The 21902-nt window shown below is 36.3% G+C and overlaps 1 protein-coding gene across 4 annotated transcripts in view; it reads left to right on the top strand.

Annotated features, from left to right (window-relative positions):
* The window catches only part of HEATR1 (HEAT repeat containing 1), a 57290-nt gene that overhangs the window by 4134 nt on the left and 31254 nt on the right, over positions 1–21902 (top strand). For all 4 annotated transcript variants that reach the window (XM_032242268.1, XM_032242270.1, XM_032242269.1 and 1 more), the window contains exons 4-20: positions 1328–1469; positions 2948–3049; positions 3919–4059; positions 4853–5064; positions 5224–5357; positions 6760–6862; positions 8276–8386; positions 8787–8904; positions 9917–10024; positions 12844–12939; positions 13387–13475; positions 14375–14586; positions 14887–15008; positions 15609–15800; positions 18004–18187; positions 18332–18468; positions 19508–19700. In XM_032242268.1, coding sequence (XP_032098159.1) covers positions 1328–1469; positions 2948–3049; positions 3919–4059; positions 4853–5064; positions 5224–5357; positions 6760–6862; positions 8276–8386; positions 8787–8904; positions 9917–10024; positions 12844–12939; positions 13387–13475; positions 14375–14586; positions 14887–15008; positions 15609–15800; positions 18004–18187; positions 18332–18468; positions 19508–19700 — 2396 coding nt within the window. The remainder of the gene's footprint in view (positions 1–1327; positions 1470–2947; positions 3050–3918; positions 4060–4852; positions 5065–5223; positions 5358–6759; positions 6863–8275; positions 8387–8786; positions 8905–9916; positions 10025–12843; positions 12940–13386; positions 13476–14374; positions 14587–14886; positions 15009–15608; positions 15801–18003; positions 18188–18331; positions 18469–19507; positions 19701–21902) is intronic.

A 21902-nucleotide genomic window follows, 5' to 3' on the forward strand; every position in this document is an offset into this window, starting at 1 on the left:
GCGTGGTGGCTACTTGGGAGGTGGGGGCATGAGAATCATTTCAACTTGGGAGATGAAGGTTGCTGTGAGCTGAGATCACACCACTGCATTCCCGTCTGGGTGACCGAGTAGACTCCATCTCAAAAAAAAAAAAAAAAAGAAAAAAACTAATAAAAGGCAATGTATGATACTGTTTTAAAAAAAAAAAGTACATGTAGACCAGGCATGGTGGCTCATGCCTGTAATCCCAACACTGGGAGGCCGAGGTGAATGGATCACCTGAGGTCAGGAGTTCGAGACCAGCCTGACCAACATGGAAAAACCCCATCTCAACTGAAAAAACAGAATTAGCTGGGTGTAGTGGCACATGCCTGCAATCCCAGCTACAGGAGGATCGCTTGAATCCAGGAGGTGGAGGTAGCAGTAAGCTGAGATCGCACTGTTAACTCCAGCCTGGGCAAGAAGAGTGAAACTCCTATCTCAAGAAAAAAAAGTCTGTATAAAAGAATAGAGTTTATACAGAAGAGAGATCAGTTGGTAGAGAGAATTAGAAAAAGCATCTTGGCCAGGTGCAGTGGCTCATGCCTGTAATCCGAGCACTTTGGGAGGCTGAGGTGGGTGTATTGCCCGAGCTCAGGAGTTCGAGGCTAACCTGGCCAACATGGTAAAACTCTATTAAAATAAAAAAAAATTAGCTGGGCATGGTGGTGTGTGCCTGTGGTCCCAGCTATTTGGGAGGCTGAGGCAGGAGAATCACTTGAACCCAGGAGATGGAGGTTGCAGTGAGCCAAGATTGTGCCACTGCACTCTAGCCTGGGCAGCAGTGAGACTCCCTCTCAAAAAAAAAAAAAAAAGGTTAAGAGACCAGACTGGGCAACATAGGAAGACCTAGTCTCTACATAGAAATAAAACGTTAGCCAGCTGTAGTGGTGCTCACCTGTGGTCCCAGATACTCAGGAGGCCTAGGTGGGAGGATCAGTTGAGCCTGGGAGGTCGAGGCTGCCGTGAGCCATGATTGTGCCACTGCAGTCCAGCCTGGGTGGCAGAGCAAGACCCTATTTCAAAAAAATAAAAATTTTAAAACTGAGAGAAAGTGAATGGGGTGTATATTTTGATTTTGAATATTTAAAGATATTGGATAGGAATTGGCAGGCCCATGTTGAGGCATATGTGAATGGAAAATTGAGGACTTTTAAAATGTTCTGTATCTTGCTTATAATTATGTGATTTTTTTACTGCTACTTGTTTTAGGTTGTTTTAGCTCATTAATACACAGCTTGGGCATATGAGGAAATAGGTGCTTTTTATTGTTTTGTGTCCAACTGAACTATTTGCTTTTTTCCCCCAGGTTCCATATACATCTTTATAATCAAGATAGCCTCATTGCTTGTGTTCTGCCATACCATGAGACAAGAATATTTGTGCGAGTCATACAGCTGCTAAAAATTAATAATTCAAAGCACAAATGGTTCTGGCTGTTGCCAGTTAAGGTATGATTGCTGAATGACACATGTCTGTAAGCATTACAAATCTTGATTAAGGGATTTAATTAGGAAAAAATGAGCCAGTGCTCCTGGGAATGGTCCAGTTATTACCTCCATCATTTTTATTTCCTAACTTGCCAGTGAAACTATTATTAATGTTAATAATATTTAGCTTTTATTTAGTATCTGACATCAGGCTAGGCAATGTATATTATATTGTCTTGGATTAACCCAAAACTTTGTTTTCACAGATGAGGACAGGCTACTTGCCAAAGTTCGCATAACTACTAAGTGGCAGAGTTGAGATTTGAACCCAGTCTGATTCCAGACCCTGTGTCTTTCTGTTGTACCATGCTGTTTGGCATTTTAAATTTTGGAACTGAGAGCTTAAAAAAAAAGTTGGAGGTGAAGAAAGGCAGAAAATAATTATAAAAATTAAAAGGATAAGGATAACTTCAGGGCTTAAGAATTAAAGTTGTGAGGAAGATGCTAGGAATTAATTTACAGACGAATATAAGTATACTTGTATAACCGGAAGGGTCTGGGTTAGATCAAACAGCATGCTATTGTACGGGAAACCAGCTGGCTGACTATCAGCACTTTGGCAACATGTGGTAGAGCAAAGTAGATGTAGTTAGCAGGAACTTTACCGCATGTTGAGCGTGGTGATCCAGGTTAGGAGGGGAGGCAAATGGGAATGAAAGTAGGCTAACAGATCATGGGGCTATGCACCTTTGGGTGATGATGGTAGTGAGGTCAGTGTTCAGAATTAGCAAGATAGGAGTAATGAGGAGTTTTTAATTGGAAGGAGAGTTTAAGAATCTGAATGTAAAGCACTTGAACTGAAGAACGTTAGAGAAGGTCAGGCTTTGATAAAGCTGTCAAGCTGCTCTTCCCAACATTCACTCTGCTCATAGCCTCAAAATTATTCTTCCTGTGATCTACCCTTGGACCTTGCTGCTCCCTAGGCCCTCTTATTCCAGGAATTCAAACTCCACTCACCTACTAAAGTTCACTTAAAATTCTCCTTTCATTTATTTGGTCAATATTTATTGAGCATCTGTTACATACCATGTATAATGCTGGATGGTGAGAATAGTGGTATAAGTTGCCCAGGTTCCTAGTTTATTTCTGTTCTTAGAATTATTTGAAAGCAATAACAGAAGCATATCATATTGGCTCAGAAACCAAATAGAACCAGTAAAATTACTAAGAATCTAGAGAAACAGATTTTGATAAGTACCTTTCAAAATGTGCCATATAATAAGAAACATTTTTCACGAAATACTTCTGCCCTCATTGCAAACCTTCTCTTGAATTTCTAAGTTCCCATGATTTTGTGTGTTAATTTCATCACCATCACCAGTTACAAGGAGAGATTATGTTTTTAATTTATGAACTATAGCAGTATGAAGAGATTACTGGGGTAAATAAGGATTAGTTGATGGATGTTGCTAATAGTTTGTTCTTTTTGTTAATAATAGCAATCCGGAGTGCCCTTAGCTAAAGGAACTTTGATTACCCACTGCTACAAAGACCTTGGATTCATGGATTTCATTTGTAGTTTGGTGACAAAATCTGTGAAGGTGAGCAGTATGTTGTTTCATGAGTATATAATTTTATGAAAAGATTGCTTGCTTTGAATGAAGAAAACACACTAAAGCCTTCCCTAATAAGAGTGGTCCTTTGGATAATTTTATTTTGTTAATGGTCTGGTGTTTTGAAGCGGGACCAGTTTGAGAATCAGTTTTTTTTTGTTTGTTTTGTTTTGTTTTTTTCCAAAGGTGTTTTTCTACAAAAATAAATGCCTGTTCCTTGCCAAATTCTAGTTACAGTGACTATTTGAAGAGACTGTCTAGAAATGTCAGGAATATTCATCCTGGGAAAGCTGTTCAAAAAATTTTAAGGCTGGATGCAGTGGCTCATGCCTGTAATCCCAGCACTTTTGGAGAAGCTGAGGCAGGCGGATCACTTGAGGTTGGGAGTTCGAGACGATCCTGACTAAAACACCATCTCTACTTAAAATATGAAAATAAGCTGGGCATGGTGGCATGTGCTTGTAATCCCAGCTACTCGAGAGGCAGAGACAAGAGAATAGCTTGAACCTGGGAGGGGGAGGTTGCAGTGAGCCGAGATCAGGTCACTATACTGTAGCCTGGGTGACAGCGAGACTGTCTCAAAAAAAAAATTGTTTTTTAATTAATATGTTAGGAATATTATTAGTTCATTCTTGTCACATTGCGAATGTATTAAGCATTTCATATGGTAGTTCAGGAGAGCTGTAAATATTTATTTGGCCTTTCACTTTGCTTTTTTTTTTTGGAGACATGGTCTTACTCTGTTGTCCAGGCTAGAGTACAGTGGTGCCATCATGGTTCACTGAAGTCTCAGCCTCAAGCAGTCCTCCTCCCTCCCTTTCACTGTTCCATGTGTGTGTTTGTGTTCCTTGTTTCAGGTTTTTGCTGAGTACCCGGGCAGCTCAGCTCAGTTGAGGGTGCTCTTGGCTTTCTATGCATCCACCATTGTGTCGGCGCTGGTAGCTGCGGAAGACGTATCAGACAATATCATCGCAAAATTATTTCCCTATATCCAAAAGGTCGGCACGGCTGATGTGTTAAGTAGATTATTTTGTACTTAAAGGAATTCTCTTGCTTTTGAACTTTTTTTTAGATTTAAGCATTTTTAAATTGACAATGTATTTCAGGTGATTGATGAAATTTAACTTTTAGGTTGAAAATATGACACTTTTTTATTAGAAACTAACCAGAGTGGGACCTTAATTAGGACTCTTAAAAATAAATATTGGCTGTCTGGCCCTGCCACCATCTCCTAGATTGATTTTCGTCGCCGTTTGTTCCTTACTGGAAGGAGGATGGAGTAGACTGTCTTTGGGGCAGAAGCAGGCTCTCAGCATTCTTTGTGCACTGGCTCCTACATCTCAGTGTTTTTCTTTCCTGAGTGTCTTGTTGCCTGATGCCTTCCCAGGTGCCCCATGGAGATACTGCTTTTACTTCCCACCATTGTCTCAACTTGTTGTCTTTCATCAGACTTTTTTCTTCCATCAGTGATCTGATTGGGGTCTCCCTTCCGTAAGTAGATTTTTACGAATAAAAGAAGAGCTTACTGGCTCCTGTTAAGACACATGGTAGATATTTGGAGTTGGAAAATTTTCTGAGATCCTTTGTCTCATCCAACAGACTTGTCTCATCTCTTTATCCACTCTGAAAAAGGGGTCAACTCCTTTATTGTTTATGTCTGAAGAGTGGTTGACTATGTATTAGGTTGTAGTAATCCCTAATTTATGACATTTCTAATTTGTCAGATTAACATTTTAAGTAGAAGAAAATAATATAGTTTATCATTTTTCCTTATATTTAAAAAATATTTAGGGATTGAAATCATCTTTACCAGATTACAGAGCTGCAACATATATGATAATATGTCAGATTTCTGTGAAAGTGACAATGGAAGATACCTTTGTGAATTCATTGGCATCACAGATCATCAAAACATTAACCAAGATTCCCTCTTTGATCAAGGATGGATTAAGTTGCTTGATAGTACTCCTGCAGAGACAGAAGCCAGAGAGCCTTGGGAAAAAGTATGTACAATTGAATTGAGGAATGGTGCTAGTTAGAAGTGAATAAAATTATTTTGAATAATTATTTTTGTAAGATAAGTGATTATATATTTTTTTAAATATTGTCACTCATTGTCTAACTTGTAAAGTCAACATGTATGTACTTTTGCTTCTTCAAAGGCCATTCCTTCATTTATGTAATGTTCCTGATCTTATTACAATACTTCATGGGATTTCTGAAACTTACGATGTCAGTCCTCTTCTGCGTTACATGCTTCCCCATCTGGTTGTCTCCATCATTCATCACGTTACAGGTTTGTGGTTTTACATTTTTTGTCCAGAAACGTTCTAAGATTTGATCTTAAGATAGTAACCGTATCCTGGTTAACAGCTTTAAAATATTGGAAATTTCTGTTTTCCAGCTGTTTTTGTGTAACTTGTGTATTAAATGAGAAACATTTGGGGTGGGGAGCAGGTTGGTTGGAGAGAGATCCTTTTTAATTGAGTGGTTTCTTAGAACAAGTTTTTTAATAGTCGTTACATGAAAAAGACTAGAATAATTTTAAAAATTTTTCCGAGTAAACCTTTGCCTTCTCATTTAGGAATTTAATGAACTTTAGTGATTCATTTGCAATAAATATCCAGTTGCCAAAAAAGTTTTTCTCCCTAGAGTAATTAAAAATATAAGAACAAGAAAATTTTTATGCATAAAAATCCAAATTATGAAACAAAGCAAAAAATAATAATTAGAGGGCTAGTTGGCTCAAACATGTAATCCTAGCACTTTCAGAAACTGAGACGGGCAGATCACTTGAGCTCAGGAGTTCAAGACCAGCTAGGCAACGTGGCAAAACACTGTCTCTACAAAACTATACAAAAATTAACCCGGCATGGTGACATGCACCCATGGTCCCAGCTGCTCAGGAGACTGAGGTGGGAGGATCATCTGAGCCCAGGGAGTTCGAGGCTACAGTGAGCTGTGTTTGCGCCACTGCATTTCAGCCTGGGTGACAGAATGAGTCCGTATCTCATCATCATCATCATCATAATTAGAATGATTGCTGGCATTACGTCTTTTAATAAATACAAAAAGACTAGGAAGAGACACTTGGTTCCATTCCTACTTGGGGAACGCTAAGAAATACTTATCTAAACTGTCAGCCTGCCGCAAAATGAGGTTTTCATAACCAAATATTGGTTTAAACATACATTTTGGAAAAATGACTAGCGTAAATGAAAATGTTTTCTTCCTATTCTAAAGGTAATGAGTGATGTTCCAGTGTTTGAAAGCAAGAGCTAATATCAGATTCTTATGTTTATTATAAATCTGAAATGGATGCCAGCTCTTGGTACAGTAAAGGGGTAGGTACTGAGATGAAAGTTTAGCCTGTTTTCAGAGATAGCTGATTGGGACTATCACAACCAATTTGTAATATGACCTGGTGAAAGACTAATTTTGGACTTTTGTTTTATTTTTGTTATAAGAATGATAATACTTGTTAAAAATAGAGAATTCAGTTGAAAAACAAATTAAGGTGATCTATACAAAAAAGCTGTGAAAAATATAAGTGGAATGCACTTCTGGAAATAGATAAAAAACTGTATATCAGTGTGCATGCTTTATTCTAAGAAAGATTTTCTGCTATAAGTGAAATTTAATAATGTTAGCTTGCAAAATAAATGTTTCCCAACACTTTTAATTTTTTCCCTATTAAGGAGAAGAAACTGAAGGGATAGATGGTCAAATCTACAAGAACCACTTAGAAGCTATACTTACAAAAATATCACTGAATAACAACTTAGACCATTTGTTGGCTAGGTAAGCTATTATCTTTGATGTGCTTTTGATTTACATTTCTGCGACTCAGTGTAATTTTCAAGATTGGTTAGAAATTTCTCGCTGTTCCTTTTTAATGTATATCTTGCTTTGTCTGTATCATTTCATTAACTATAAGTACTTAATCCAATAACTGGTAGCCTTAAAAGCAAAACTAATTGTTTTTGCATGTCTTTAGTGCTTATAGATGAAAATGGAAAGTTAATGGTTAAGCTAAATTTGGGTAATAACTAAACGCAGTTTGGCTGTTTGAAGTTTTCTATTAGTAAACAGACCATAATATTTGAAGTAGTATATCACAGTCAAAACGCTGTAAATGTCATTTAGAAACTTAATATTGAAGGAGGCATAGAGTAAGGTTTAGTTCTTTTTTTTAATCTTTTTTTTTTTTTTGAGATGGAGTCTTGCTCTGTCGCCAGGGTGGAGTGCGGTGGCACAATCTTGGCTCACTGCAACCTCTGCCTCCCAGATTCAAGCGATTCTCCTGCCTCAGCCTCCCAAGTAGCTGGAATTACAGGGGTGCCAACACCACGCCCAGCTAAGTTTTGTATTTTTAGTAGAGACGGGGTTTCAGCATTTTGGCCAGGATGGCCTCTAGCTCCTGACCTCAGGTGTTCCACCCACTTCGGCCTCCCAAAGTGCTGAGATTACAGGCATGAGCCACCGTACCTGGCTGGAATATTTCTTTACTGTAAAAATAATTCAGTTTTTTTTTCCTAATGGGCAACTTGATGCGGTGAAAAGAATGCAGGCATTGCAGGCAGACATAGGTGTAAATTCTGCCCTCACCACTTCCAAGTGTATAGTAAGTTCTGGAGGTTAGACTGGATGTGGCCTTGCCAGTTTGTAGCATCAAGAGGGTACCTGTCTATTGGTGTGCTTCATTCATGCCCCTTTGCTCAGAGGTTTGGTTTGTGGATTAAAGGAGAGTAGACACATGAAGTTATGTTGAGAACATAGGCTCTAGTATCAGACTGGGGCTTAAAATGTGAAACCCCATTCTTCATGGCATAAAAGGGCTCACTGAGTGTTGGTTCTCACAAGCAAATTGGAAGACTTTTTATACCCTAGTTTCTTTTCCTTTTTTTTTTTTTTTTTACGTTTTTAAATAGCAGTGTGGTCTTGCTGTGTTCTCCAGACAGGTCTTGAACTCCTCACCTCAAGCAGTCCTCCCACCCTGGCCTCCAAAAGTGCTGGGATTGTAATGCCAGTGGTGTGAACCACTATACTAGGCCCCTATTTCTTTATCTGTAAAATAAGTATTATACTATACCTTGTATAAGTAGACAATTAGAGATAATATTTCTAAAGCACTTAGAATATAGTAGGTACTCAATAAATAGCAACTCTTATATGTGCTGATATTTCTGGGTTTGTTTTTTTTTTTTTTTACAGCCTTCTATTTGAAGAGTATATTTCATATAATTCACAGGAAGAAATGGATTCTGATAAAGTATCTTTGCTTAATGAACAGTTTCTTCCACTCATTAGGCTTTTAGAAAGCAAGTAAGTTATGTATTTATGTTTGTCCTCTTCCAAAGTACTTCCTATTCTATAAAGATACGATTCACAAGTCACATCTTCATATACTGAATTGTATAGAGACTGTCCTTTTTAAATTTCTTCTTCAAGAAGGGGCCAGTATCATAATCAAAAATATTTGAAATGTAAGAGGAAATAGTGGTTGTGTGGGGGCTATGGAGAGTATAATTTTTTAGCGAGAGACTATTTTGTTATTGGAGTAGTCAGAGTAACAAAGTTGACCAATGACATTAGGTTTTACATATAACATGTATTAAAATTTAAGTCACATTGTCAGTAATTTTTAAAATGTTATATCTTTATAGACATATGGTTTATGAGATTAATATTAAGAATAATGAATTCACTCTTTAATTGCTTCCAGATACCCCAGAACGTTAGACGTTGTGTTAGAGGAACACCTAAAGGAAATTGCAGACCTGAAAAAACAAGAGCTTTTTCACCAGTTTGTTTCCCTTTCTACAAGTGGAGGAAAATATCAGGTATGTTGTTCTCCAAAGGAACGATGACAGTTTGGGGTACATTTGTATGGTTATGTGAAGAGCTTCAGAAGGAAATTTGCCACTTCTTTCTTTTATGTGGAAAATTTCACAGAGATGACCTTATACAGTTTGCCTAGTTGCCTGAAGTACGTCTCTGAGGCAGGAATAGAATAATTGGAGAAAGGTACAATAATTTGTACATAACTATGAATGTGATACTTATTTCAGGAAAAGTATTAATTGGGTATTTTGTATGGGATATTCATTAAGAATTATCAAAGGACAGCGTCACGTAGGTTTCTGGTGTTCTCCGTCTTTCCCTTAGGTCCATGCTTTCCTGTGTACCAGCCACACAGGGCTATCTATATTATTGATTAGCAAGGGGGAGATTGGTTCTATTTCATGACCATGTTAAAACTTCAGAAATTTTCTGGTGATTCAAACCTAAAGCTTTATATAGAGGTTAGACATTTAAGCAGAAGTTCTTGTAATTAGCCTTAAAAACAGATAATTATGAAGAGAAATATGATTGCTTTAGTATTTCTTTTCCATAATTAGACTTTCATTTTTAATAGTGTTGCTTTTCCAAATCTTAGGTTGATAGACTTGCTTTTTAGTCAAATTGTGTAAGTGAACTAAGTTGTCACTAATTTGAATGTCAGTGTTTGTTACATCTTTTAGATGAGTTGCATTCTGTCTTCCAGGAGGTGTTAAAACAGTGATTCATCTTAGGTACTCTTTACTTTGGTATCAGATGTGCATAAAAAATACAGAATTACTTTGTAGAATTACTTTACTAAATTAAACCTACACATAGGCACAAGTATTCATCTACTGCAATTCATATAATGTTCTAGAAACAAATATTTTGCCTTTTTTTGTTTCTGTGGTGAGAAGGTTTTTACTGAAACGTTGGGCAATTTGGGGTGGTTATCTCTGGGTTTTGTTCTTGATTATAGACTGTTCAGATTAAGTGAAATCATTTGATAATTATGTTGAATGAACCCTATAGTTTTTAGCAGATTCGGATACTTCTTTGATGCTCAGTCTGAATCATCCACTTGTTCCTGTGAGACTTCTGGCCATTAATCATTTGAAAAATATCATGAAAACATCAAAGGTTTGTTTTGGATAGCTTTCATGTATGATTTTTTTTTCTTATGATGAGGAGTGTAGTTCTGAGTAAGAAATTAAAGTTACTACCTAGAATTGTTAGTGTATAATTATACAGATGAGCTGTATAAAGCTCATGAGATTACTTTAGACTAATATTTAGGACTGCATATGCCTGTAGTCCCCATTTTAACAGTAACCGAATAACAATGGCTGTTATGTTTCCACATTGAAAATTATTTATCTTTAGTGTTTTTCAAACTGGAAATTGTAGATTAATTCACATAGGTTCATTAATTATCTGTGAATTCTTTTAGTTTTGAAATTTGATTTTGGGCTCATCACAGCAGCTCATGCCTGTAATCCCAGTACTTTCGGAGAGGTATCACTTGAGCCCAAAAGTTTGAGACCAGCCTGAGCAACATAGGGGGACCCCCTTCTCTATAAAAAATTTAAAAAAGGAAAACTTAGCCAAGTTTGATGGTACACGCTTGTGGTCCCAGCTACTTGAGAGACTGAGGTAGGAGGATCTCTTGGGCCCGGGAGGTTGAGGGTGCAGCAAGCCGTGATCACGCCGCTGCTCTCCAACCTGGGTGACAGGGCAAGACCCTGTTTCAAAAATAAATAAATAAATACATAAATAAAATTTGATTTTGATAGTCTTAATTTTGGGACATTTGAATGACAACTTTTGAACACTTCCATGATTTTGGTGCCTGCAGTTTCAGTTGTCTTTAAAATTTTAGTGGCTTCAAATATGTATTGAGGCTGATTTTATTTGTAAATAATTTGGTGTAATTTGCATCTATACCAAAAGGCATTAGTATGAAGATTTGGCAGTAATTCAAATAGAATAGTAGTTTCCAAATTTTAATCACTCAAGCAGTACCTGTACAATTTTTGGTAAATTATAAATTACCACTGATAGTATTATTTTCTCAAAATTTTTCTTCGTTTCAGATAGACTCATTATTTTTTTACATAGCCTTCAGATTGTGGTTGTGAAGTGCTAATTGTATATACATTTTACTGTAGTTACTATAATTAAAATAGGAATGCTCCATCTGTGTAATACCAGGATTTGCATATTTGAGAAATTTCTGGAATAGAGAAAAGTGGTAACAGAGTTTAGTTTCCTTGCAGCACATGGCAGTATAAAAACATGTCAAACTCTAAAACTTGTGTCGTTGCAATTAGAACCAGATTCGTATTACAAGTAAATTCATATGATCAGTAAAATTTAATTTCAGCTAATTACCATTAATCACACTAAATTTGTCTTCATTTGAATTTTATTGGTTTTATAGAGTTTGTACTATTTCCCTTGTAGGTTAAAAAAATTTGTTTTTATATTTTATATTATATGTTTGTTTTTATATTTTATATTTGTTTCTATATTTTAAGGAGTTATATTTAATTTTGAATTCATGTATAAACAAACAATTTAACATTTAGATCTTTGAGAATATTTCTTTAAAAGTGGCTGATGTAATATTCAGGTTTGAGAAATGTTGCTTTATTTGATCTGGTGTGAGTTCTGCGTTCATAAACTGCCAGTAGGTTTATTTTGTTGATGTGTTAAATAAATTCATTGAATAATACTCTTCATTGTGATAGGAAGATTTCAGTGATAGGAAATTATTCTAGAATAAAAGGGAGCCCTGGACTCTTCTGTTTCTGAAGCTGTTCTCATCCTTTTGCTCTCACTGCCTTTCTCACCTGTTGTCTGGGTTTGGTTAGTGTTTCAGTGAAGGGCCCTGTATATGTTCAGCTTACAGGATTGAGTATTGTAATTGTCGTTCATGTCTTCCTTTGCCTACCAGGTTTCATTTTCTCTTCTCTATCGATGACAAGTCATAGGTTTTATTCTAAATTCCAGGTTCAGATATCTAGCTACTTACAGCTCTTGTGGATTTTTTTAAATGCTGGTGTCTTGCTGTGTTATCCAGGCTGACCTCAAACTCCTGGGCGTAAGCAGTCCTCCCACCTCAGCCTCTAGAGTAGCTGGGATTATAGGCACCTACCACTGTGCCTAACTAACTTAATTTTTGTGAATTCTAAGAATTTTCATTTTTCTCCCAGTAGAGTGACCTATATTTTTTATATTATTTAGTTGCTTTTTTTCCTGCCACATAGGGATAGGGATATATTCATGTTGATTAGCAGTCTTATTTTTCCTTTTCTGCGAATGAATGTATACTCTTTTATTTGTTATATTTAAAAAATGACCTCTAGTTTTGGCAGACTGGCTTTGTAGTACATATCCTTATCCCTTGCAAAATTTAGATAATACTAGCTAGCTTTTTTTTTAATAGTACTTATGTGTAAAGCACTGTGCTACAGACTGACATGTATTTTTTAATCTTCTAACAACCCTTTGAGGGTAGGTGTTATTATTAGCAAAGCTGTTTTATAGGTGAGAATAGTGAGATCCAGAAAGGTTAAGTAACTTGACCAAAGTCACACAGCTAATAAGTGGTAGAGCTGGGATTTAAATGAGACATTCTTGTTCTTTAGTCTATGCACTGTCAATATCTGGGCTCTCACTTTAATAAGATGAACTCCTTAATTGCAAAAACTCTATTCAGAGTATACATATTTACTATATTTTCAGTGAAAACTTGAAAAAGCTTTGTACCAATTATTAATCTCAAAAGGCCCTTTAGAGATTATCTAGTTCTAGTGTATTTGAATTCTCATCCAGAGCAGAGCCTGTGTTAGACTGTTATTCTGGAGTGTTTTTCACACAACCATGCTTCCTTTCTACTGCAAAGCCTTAAGAGGTTTTTAGCAACAGATAAATTAATTTTTCTTTTTATTGTTTAGGAGGGTGTTGATGAGTCTTTCATAAAAGAAGCTGTTTTAGCCCGATTAGGTGATGATAATATAGATGTTGTTTTGGCGGCAATAAGTGCTTTTGAGGTAAGTGAATTTGTCATTTGTTGAGCTATACAATTTTATAAATTTTCTTGCCCTTCTCACTTGATTCTCTGCTTGAGATTAGAATATTTTTGGAAATTTCCATGGGAAATTTGTTCTCTTGAGAGTAAAGACTTAAGTGTAGTTAGGAGGAACTCATAGGAATTTACAATTTGATATATTAAGTATATGCATTTAATACAGGAAAAATGCTTTGTGACTTTTTGTATTGCTTTTAACATATTTTTATCAATAGCAAATACCTTGGAACCAATGAAAATTATCTTATGAATGCCACTTTTGAGAAATAGATCTTAAAACTTCTAAGTTGTGCTAGGATTCTTGGGAGAAGTTCCTTATAATTCATTCTTTTTAAAATTTGCGTTTAAAAAGCACCATACATGTTTGAAGCAAGTACAAGTCTACTCATGGATACTTTTTTCCCTTTAGATTTTCAAAGAACACTTCAGTTCAGAAGTGACGATTTCAAATCTTCTGAATCTCTTTCAAAGAGCAGAACTTTCAAAGAATAGAGAATGGTATGTATTCATTTCTTCTCCTATTTTGAATTGATGAAGTTCTTGTGTTAAATTCTTTCTGGTCACATGATCCTTTTGTTGTGGTAGTAGAACAGATCTTAATGTAATACTCTTTCATTATATAGTTAATTAATTTGAATGTGTGTGTGTTCATTATACTATTCTCTATGTTTGGAATTTCCCTTAATAAAGTGCAAAAGGAAGTATATAATATATGATACTGAATTCTGGGAAGTAAGATGGGAAGTACTTTCTAATTTTCTACTTTATATAATTTAATATAATTTTTACTTTATAATTAAAAACAAACACCAATATATTAAACAAATTAAAAAATAAATTCAGAGACACATGATTCCATCTGTGGTAAGTATTTAATAAGCTCTAGCTGTTTCCTTTTTGGCATCAAAGCTTTTTGCAAGTAAAAGCAGGTAAGCTCCATAGAGGATGAGAGTGTGTCTTTCATGTTTTTGTATCCATCATATAGGTAGATATCTATCATGTAGATTGTGCTTGGTTCATTTTTTTTTTATCTAATTCCTGAGTGAATCTGATTTCCAGTGGAGTTGAGATAGCTAGTGTGATATGTTTTATGTTATGGTTAACCTCTAGTGATTTCTCTAAGAATTTTTTTTTTTTTTTTAAGATTAGACAGGATGAGCAGATTAAAAGTATTTTTGGCCAGGCAGCATGGATCATGCCTATGATCCCAGCACTTGTACAAAAAAATAATAAATGTATTGTCACAGATAACTCTGTTATTGGCATGGATTTTAAGTGGTATCTCAGTGTGTCTGAATAATATTTTTGATCAGAAGACCAGGATATTGTCAGCTAAGCTGTAATAGTGTGATGATTAATTTGTGTCTTTCAACTAAATGTGCCTGCATGTCTTTTAGGTACGAGGTACTTAAGATAGCAGCTGACATATTAATTAAAGAAGAGATACTGAGTGAAAATTATCAGTTGTCAAATCAGGTGGTTACACATTTATTACCATTTATGGTCATCAATAATGATGATATGGAATCTGCCGAGATGAAAATTGCTATATATTTATCAAAATCAGGAATCTGCTCTCTGCACCCTCTATTAAGAGGCTGGGAAGAAGGTAAGAAATTTAGTTGTTTTTAGAAAAAGTGAACAGATAACACAAAAGAAACCAAAAAAAATGTAAAATTTATTGTTTGTCCTGTTATATGCCAGTAAGGTCTTTTAAAATTTTTACCAAAATGAAAAATATACAATGAAAAGGAAGCCAACTCACTGATAGACAGATTCAGAATTGGATACAAGGAAAAATAAAAAGCAAACCTTCATAAACAGTTGTAAAATGTTTGCCTGAATTCTTCATATGATTCTTTGAGTGTTGGTGACATAAAAGCTCTCGGTATTCAATTTTGCTTTACAGCTCTCGAAAATGTGATTAGAAACAGAAAGCCAGGAAAACTAATTGGTGTAGCGAATCAGAAGATGATTGAGTTATTGGCTGATAATATAAATTCAGGAGATCCGTCTTCAATGTTAAATGTGGTAAGTATGCTGTGAAAGTCCTCCCCTGGATTTCTTTCTCATACTCTTATAAATTCTCAGCATTTGCTTCACTAGATTTTTCTTTAAAAAAAATTTTTTTTCATTCTTGAGTACTTGGTTTTACTTTAAACATTACAGTGTTGTTTAATATATTTTGTGCAATATTTGACATCTTTAACATTTTATATATTTTTTCAATGTGGATCCATATCACAGCCATAAGAATAAGATATCCTTTTTACCGCCATTTTCTCCCATTCCCATTTAAGATATTAGTCTTAGTTTTTTTTCTTGTTAAAATAGCAAAATACAATCCAAAAGAGGAGAAAATTATTTTTGCCTTACTAAATAAACATTTGTAAAGGTATTAGATGTGTGCTTTAAATACATTAACCAGTTGGCAAGTGCAAATATGTTCATTACAATTTCTGAAGCTATTCTTATAATTACTTAGAAATCAGTGCTTAATACTTTATAAAGGCTTTATAGGTGTCATCTCACTTTAAGTGTAAAACATATCATACCTAGATAGACCTGAGTTGAAAAAATTGTTTTATGAAAATGAAGAGCAACAGTAATAGAGTGTGTTTATTTTTCCAGGTGGAGGATTTAATAAGCATGGGTGACAAGGAGTCCTTTAACCTGAAGCAGAAAGTGACATGTCACGTGATCATGTCTGTGCTCGTCTCTTGTTGTTCATCTTTGAAGGAAACCCACTTTCCATTTGCGATAAGAGTCTTCAGTTTGCTGCAGAAAAAAATAAAGAAACTTGAAAGTGTCATTACTGCAGTGGTAAGGAAAGCAGAGTCTCCAGAAGGTGGGGTGTTGAATAAAGCAACAGCCTGGCCTGTTAGTCACAGCAAAACGGAAAATCAGAGGCGAGATGTTGAGTCTGTGGCTACTAGCTGGATGAAATGTGAAGCAGTCCTGGGTAGCAGTGGGATAGTCAATTAGGCACTCCCTTGCTTTTTACAGAAAATTTAGTCGAATTATAAAATTTCAAGGTTGCAGTATTTTGTATCTAATGCCTGACTCCTTCTTGTTATCTTTATTGGATCATTAGCCAAGCTACACCTAACTACCTGTAGTGATGAAGAATTCACTTGGTGTGTTAGTGCTTGAACAAAATACTATTTCATTCAATTGTTTACTAAAAAGAGATCTTTTCAGCTTTATAAAATTTTAATATTACATAGATTTGTATCCCTCCATCATACTACTGTCATTGATAGCATTACTAAGGGACTTGTTGCAGCTGTTTGCATTTTTACTTCATGATACATCTTGAGGTAGCAAGACTATTTTTAATATCTGCTATATGTAATAGGATTGTTTTTATTTGTCCCCGAAATTTTAGAGGGCGTCTCATTATAGGATTCACTAAATGAATTATATCTTTTTCTTTTTTTTTTTTTTTTTTCCTTGAGACGGAGTTTCACTCCTATTACCCAGGCCGGAGTGCAATGGCGCGATCTCGGCTCACCGCAACCTCCGCCTCCCGGGTTCAGGCAATTCTCCTGCCTCAGCCTCCTGAGTAACTGGGACTACAGGCATGCGCCACCATGCCCAGCTAATTTTTTGTATTTTTAGTAGAGACGGGGTTTCACCATGTTGACCAGGATGGTCTCGATCTCTTGACCTCGTGATCCACCCGCCTCGGCCTCCCAAAGTGCTGGGATTACAGGCGTGAGCCACCGCGCCCGGTGAATTATATCTTTTTCACATTTACATGTACCCCCAGGATTTTATAAGTTCTGATCATGACCACTGTTAGCTAAAATCTCTAAGCTTTGAAAAGAGTTGTCTTCATATTTTGAAAAATAGCCCAGATAGACCCTTCTTAACTTCTAATTTCTTTGTGCCTTTTGTGAAATGTGATGACCTGAACTATACTGGTTCTCTGTGTTAAAAGTTTGGACAAATTGACTGTTTTATTATACGTATTTAGATATGTATAATATTTAGATTATTTTATATTGCTTTACTTTTTATATTGCTTTACTTTTAATACCCTTTCTTGAGGTCATGAGCATATTTTCGCCTGTAGTAGCGCATTGAGTTAATTAAATCCCTCACTGGAGACATTACATTATAAATCTGGCTTTGGATTGTTTTCCTTCTAAGTTATAACTCTGTACCGGTTGTATGGAGTCACATTTGTCATTTTCTTATAGCTGTTCTTCTGCATTCTTTTGGCATTTGCAGTATAATTTCTAAACACCTAACATTTTACTGCTTGTTTAAAATCATCTGCAGGTTTGGAAATTTTACCGTGTACCTTATTCAGATTAGTGCTAAAACCGTGAAATGAAAGAAGTCCCTTTAACGATGTCTTGGGAATCCAACTCTTTTATCTTCTTGTTTTGAAATATGCCTATTTTGGCCAAGCGCAGTAGCGTACACCCTTGTAATCCCAGCATTTTGGGAGGCCAAAGCAGGTGGATCACCTGATTCGAGACCAACCTGGCCAACATGGTGAAATCCTGTCTCTACTAAAGATAACAAAAATTAGCCTGGCATGATGGCACACGCCTGTATTCCTAGCTACTCGTAAGGCTGAGGCAGGAGAATCGCTTGAACCTGGGAGGCAGAAATTGCAGTGAGCTGAGATTGTGCCATTGCACTCCAGCCTGGGTGACAGAACAAGACTCCATCTCAAAAAAAAAAGAAAGAAAGAAAGATGCCTACTTATTCCTACCCTTTATTTGATAGACAGTTTATATGAATAAAGTTTGTTTTTAGAAGTAGTGTTTTAAGGTAAGACATAGAGAAAATTTAACTTAATCTTTATCTTTCCTTGGGAATAGTGATAGTTAGACCTCTTTAAAAATCTGACGAAAGCAGTTCTGTTACTCCTTTCCCCACCAAAATGCGCACATAAACAAAAGTTTTGCATATTACTCAGAGGAATTCATGTATCCATTGCAGTTTACCCATATAACCCATGTTCAGAACCCTTCATTTATACCAGTTTTTGTTTCCCTTCACATTTCAGGAAATCCCCTCAGAATGGCACATTGAACTGATGCTAGACAGAGGGATACCAGTGGAGGTGTGGGCACATTATGTGGAAGAGCTCAACACTACCCAGAGGGTGGCCGTGGAGGACTCTGTTTTACTTGTATTTTCCCTGAAAAATTTTATGTATGCACTGAAAGCTCCTAAGTCTTTTCCTAAAGGTAAGACACAAGCTGTGAATCTTTTAAATGTGATACTCTGCAAAACTGAATGATTGACTCCACAGCAATTGTTTTTCTTGAATAAAAAGCTCCTGGCCTGTTCATGTAGGGTTGTGTATCCTTTCTCTTTCCATGTCCATGTAGGTGACATATGGTGGAATCCTGAGCAACTGAAAGAAGACAGCAGGGACTATCTGCACCTGCTTATGGGACTCTTTGAGATGATGCTCAGTGGTGCTGATGCTGTTCATTTCAGGGTTCTGATGAAACTTTTCATAAAGGTATAAGGCTCATCCTTTCCAGGCGTACTGTACTCTTAAAGAAGATATGACTGGCTGAGTGCAGTGGCTCATGCCTGTAATCCCAGCAATTTGGGAGGCCGAGACGGGTGGATCACTTGAGGTCAGGATTTTGAGACCAGCCTGGCCAACATGGTAAAACCCCGTCTCTACTAAAAAATACAAAAATTAGTTGGGCGTGGTGGCAGTCACCTGTAATTGCAGCTACTCGGGAGGCTGAGGCAGCAGAATCACTTGAACTCGGGAGGTGGAGGCTGCAGTGAGCCAAGATTGCACCACTGCACTCCAGCCTGGGTGACAGAGTAAGACTCTGTCTCAAAATAAAAAAAGAAGATACTGTGGGTTGAGTTTGGACAGTTTATAATGAAAACGAAAGTAGACTTGTAAACAATGAAGCGTATATAATAGTAAGCACGGGCCCTGTAAAAGAGTACTACATTACAGTGTTCATCGGCAAATTGAACAGAAACTAACATTGCTACACTCCTACTAACATGTTAGGCCCATTACTATGTTTAAAAATCACAACAGTCCAGTCTTTTTGATTGGTTAATATCATTTAAAAATGTGAATACTGATGTTCAGAGAGGTTATTTAGCACATGTGAAGTTACTCAGGAAATTTCAGCCCCAGTACCAGTGACCTCCATGTTGCTGGGCCCAGTGATCAGTTGCTGTTCTTGTCTGACTTGTTCTCTCGACAGCATTTGACATTGAGTTAGCATTGTTCACTACATTGTTGAAGTCTTTTCTTAATTAGGCATCCCAGATACCACTCCTGTCTTGGTTCTCAGTGTTTTCAGGTGCAAGGTTGAGTGTCAAGCTTTGGAATATCAGTCTTCATTGACATTTTTGCCAGTTGTTTAAAACATGAAATATAGAATAATTTGAAATAATTAGACAGAGCAAAACATTGCATTACATTATTTGTTTCTTTCTAATTGTACACTAGTCAAAAGAGGGTTTGGAACCAACTTATTTGAGTAAGAATTAAAACTTTACTGTCTTTTTTTTGTAATTAGGTACATCTACAAGATGTTTTTCAGTTATTCAAGTTTTTTTCTGTTTTATGGACCTATGGTTCTAGCCTTTCAAATCCACTTAACTGCAATGTGAAAACAGCGCTGCAGACTCAAGCTCTTTATGTGGGCTGTGCAATGCTCTCTTCTCAGAAGACACAGTGTAAACACCAACTGGCATCCATATCTTCTCCAGGTACTAAAAGTAGCATTGTTATGTTTTGTCATGACCAACTGTTCATGCTTTCTCTGTATGATTTATGTAGTTTAGAAAATTATAACTTAAAAAGAAAACAGCAGAGGACAGGCGAGGTGGATCACAAGGCCAGGATATTGAGACCATTCTGGTAAACATAGTACAACCCGGTCTCTGTTAAAAATGTAAAAATTAGCTGGGCCTGGTGGCACGTGCCTGTAATCCCAGCTACTCCAGGAGGCTCAGGCAGGAGAATCACTTGAACCAGAGAGTTGAAGGCTGCCGTGAGCTGGGATTGCGCCACTGCACTCCAGCCTGCCAACAGAGTAAGATTCTGTCTCAAAAAATATATGTATATGTAACTATATAGGCCAGACTAGGTGGCTCATACCAATAGTCTCAGCACTTTGGGAGGCTAAGGCAGGAAGATCACTTCAGGCCAAGAGTTTGAGACTAGCTTGGACAATGTGATGAGATCCTGCCTCTACAATAAATACAAAATTTAGCTGGGCGTGGTAGCTACTCAGGTGCCTGAGGTAGAAAAATGGCTTGAGCCCGGGAGGTCAAAGCTGCAGTGAGCTGTGATCATACCACTGCACTCCAAACTGGGCAACAGAGCGAGAGACCATGTCTTAATTAAAAAACAAAACAAAACAAAAAAAACTGTACGTCTATACATATTTCTGTTTACTTCTAAGTATTGCATGGCACTCACAAAAGCTCACCAAACTCAAAAGTTTAATAATAGAAATATCTTTCATTATATGAGTTCTTAATAATCAGCTATTCATTTTCTGAGCTATAGCAGCAATAGGGTTAGATATGGAAGCCAGATCTTCATAATACAATTTAATAATGAAATAACAAAAAAACCCTCCTGCATTTATGTCTTTTATCAGGCATAAGTCATATTCAGGTTCAGCGTTCTCTAATGAAATATCTGAAAGTTGAATTTTTTATAATGTGGAATTGCAAATTTTGCAAAAGATGCAGAATTTCAAGAAACAATGCGATGTTGAAAAGTGGGTTGACTTACAGAGCTGTTGACATGGGGGGATGTGGCAGAATTAGATCAGAGAAGAATGGTTGAAGATAAAAAAATTGATTTGAATAAGGGACATGACTGATGCTTCAAACTGGAGTGGTATTAACAGCAGAGGGATAAGAGTGGCCCTTGGGAAATTTGAAGATGTCCTTGTTTTTTTTCTTTTTTTAAATTCCAAAATTGCTCTTTGTAAATGTTCTGTGAAAGCAAGGTAAATGATTGTATACTTTTCCCTGAACAATTTTGCAGTATTTTTTATTAGTTCTTTGAAAGAGCACATAATTACATGTGTAACCAAATTTTGTTGCGTATAAAGTAAAGTAGTTATGTAATTTCAAGTTTTATTTCTCAAATAAAATTCCATAAAAGTAATTTTTTATCCACTTACAAAATTTCGGTCTTCATTTTAGGTGAGTTTATTGTTAAGGTTTTGCTAGTTATATTTGGATAAGAACAACTCCCTATACATTTTTTAACTTTTATTTTTTAATTAATGTGTTATGGAGATCTTTCCATATTAATAAATGTAAAAATTTATCTTTTTACAACTGCCTGCAGAGTATTCCATTGTATGGAGATAGCAATTTATTAAAATAGTTATTTTCCGCCCAACTTGTGAGTTTTCCAAAAGGTACATGTGTATTACTTAGAGATAACTTTCAGTTTTCCAATTTGGTATTAAATGTTTACTGTCCTTTGACAGTGACCTCTGAGTAATTATGTTATTTTGACTATAAATAGCAAGATGGAAGAACTTCACTTTTCCTCCGGTATTGCTGCTGGACAGGCTCCCTGCCTACCCCTGCTGCCTCGTCATCCATCTCCTCCTGCCTTCCTAATGTGCTTTGCATTTACGCTGTGTAGACCTGTCGCAGTACCCCTGAACACAGGAGAGATGCACCTTGTTCTACATGGTGGTTCAAAGAGCAGACCCTAGAGTTGCAGAGGGCCTCAAGTGGAAGGCTGCTTACTGCACTTGCTCTAAGGGCTCCTACCTGAGGTCTGCAGTGAGCTGCTAGCCCTACCTTGTCTGTGAGCAGTCTAGGAATTATTGCTTGGCATCTGTTTGAATATATTTACAGAAATGTCATGTTCAAAAGTAAAATAGGATGTTATATAGTATTAATCATATATAAATATGTTATAATTAATTATAT

The sequence above is a fragment of the Sapajus apella genome, unplaced genomic scaffold, assembly GCF_009761245.1.
Source record: "Sapajus apella isolate SASKATOON/1434 unplaced genomic scaffold, GSC_monkey_1.0 scaffold49, whole genome shotgun sequence".
Lineage (NCBI taxonomy): Eukaryota > Metazoa > Chordata > Mammalia > Primates > Cebidae > Sapajus > Sapajus apella.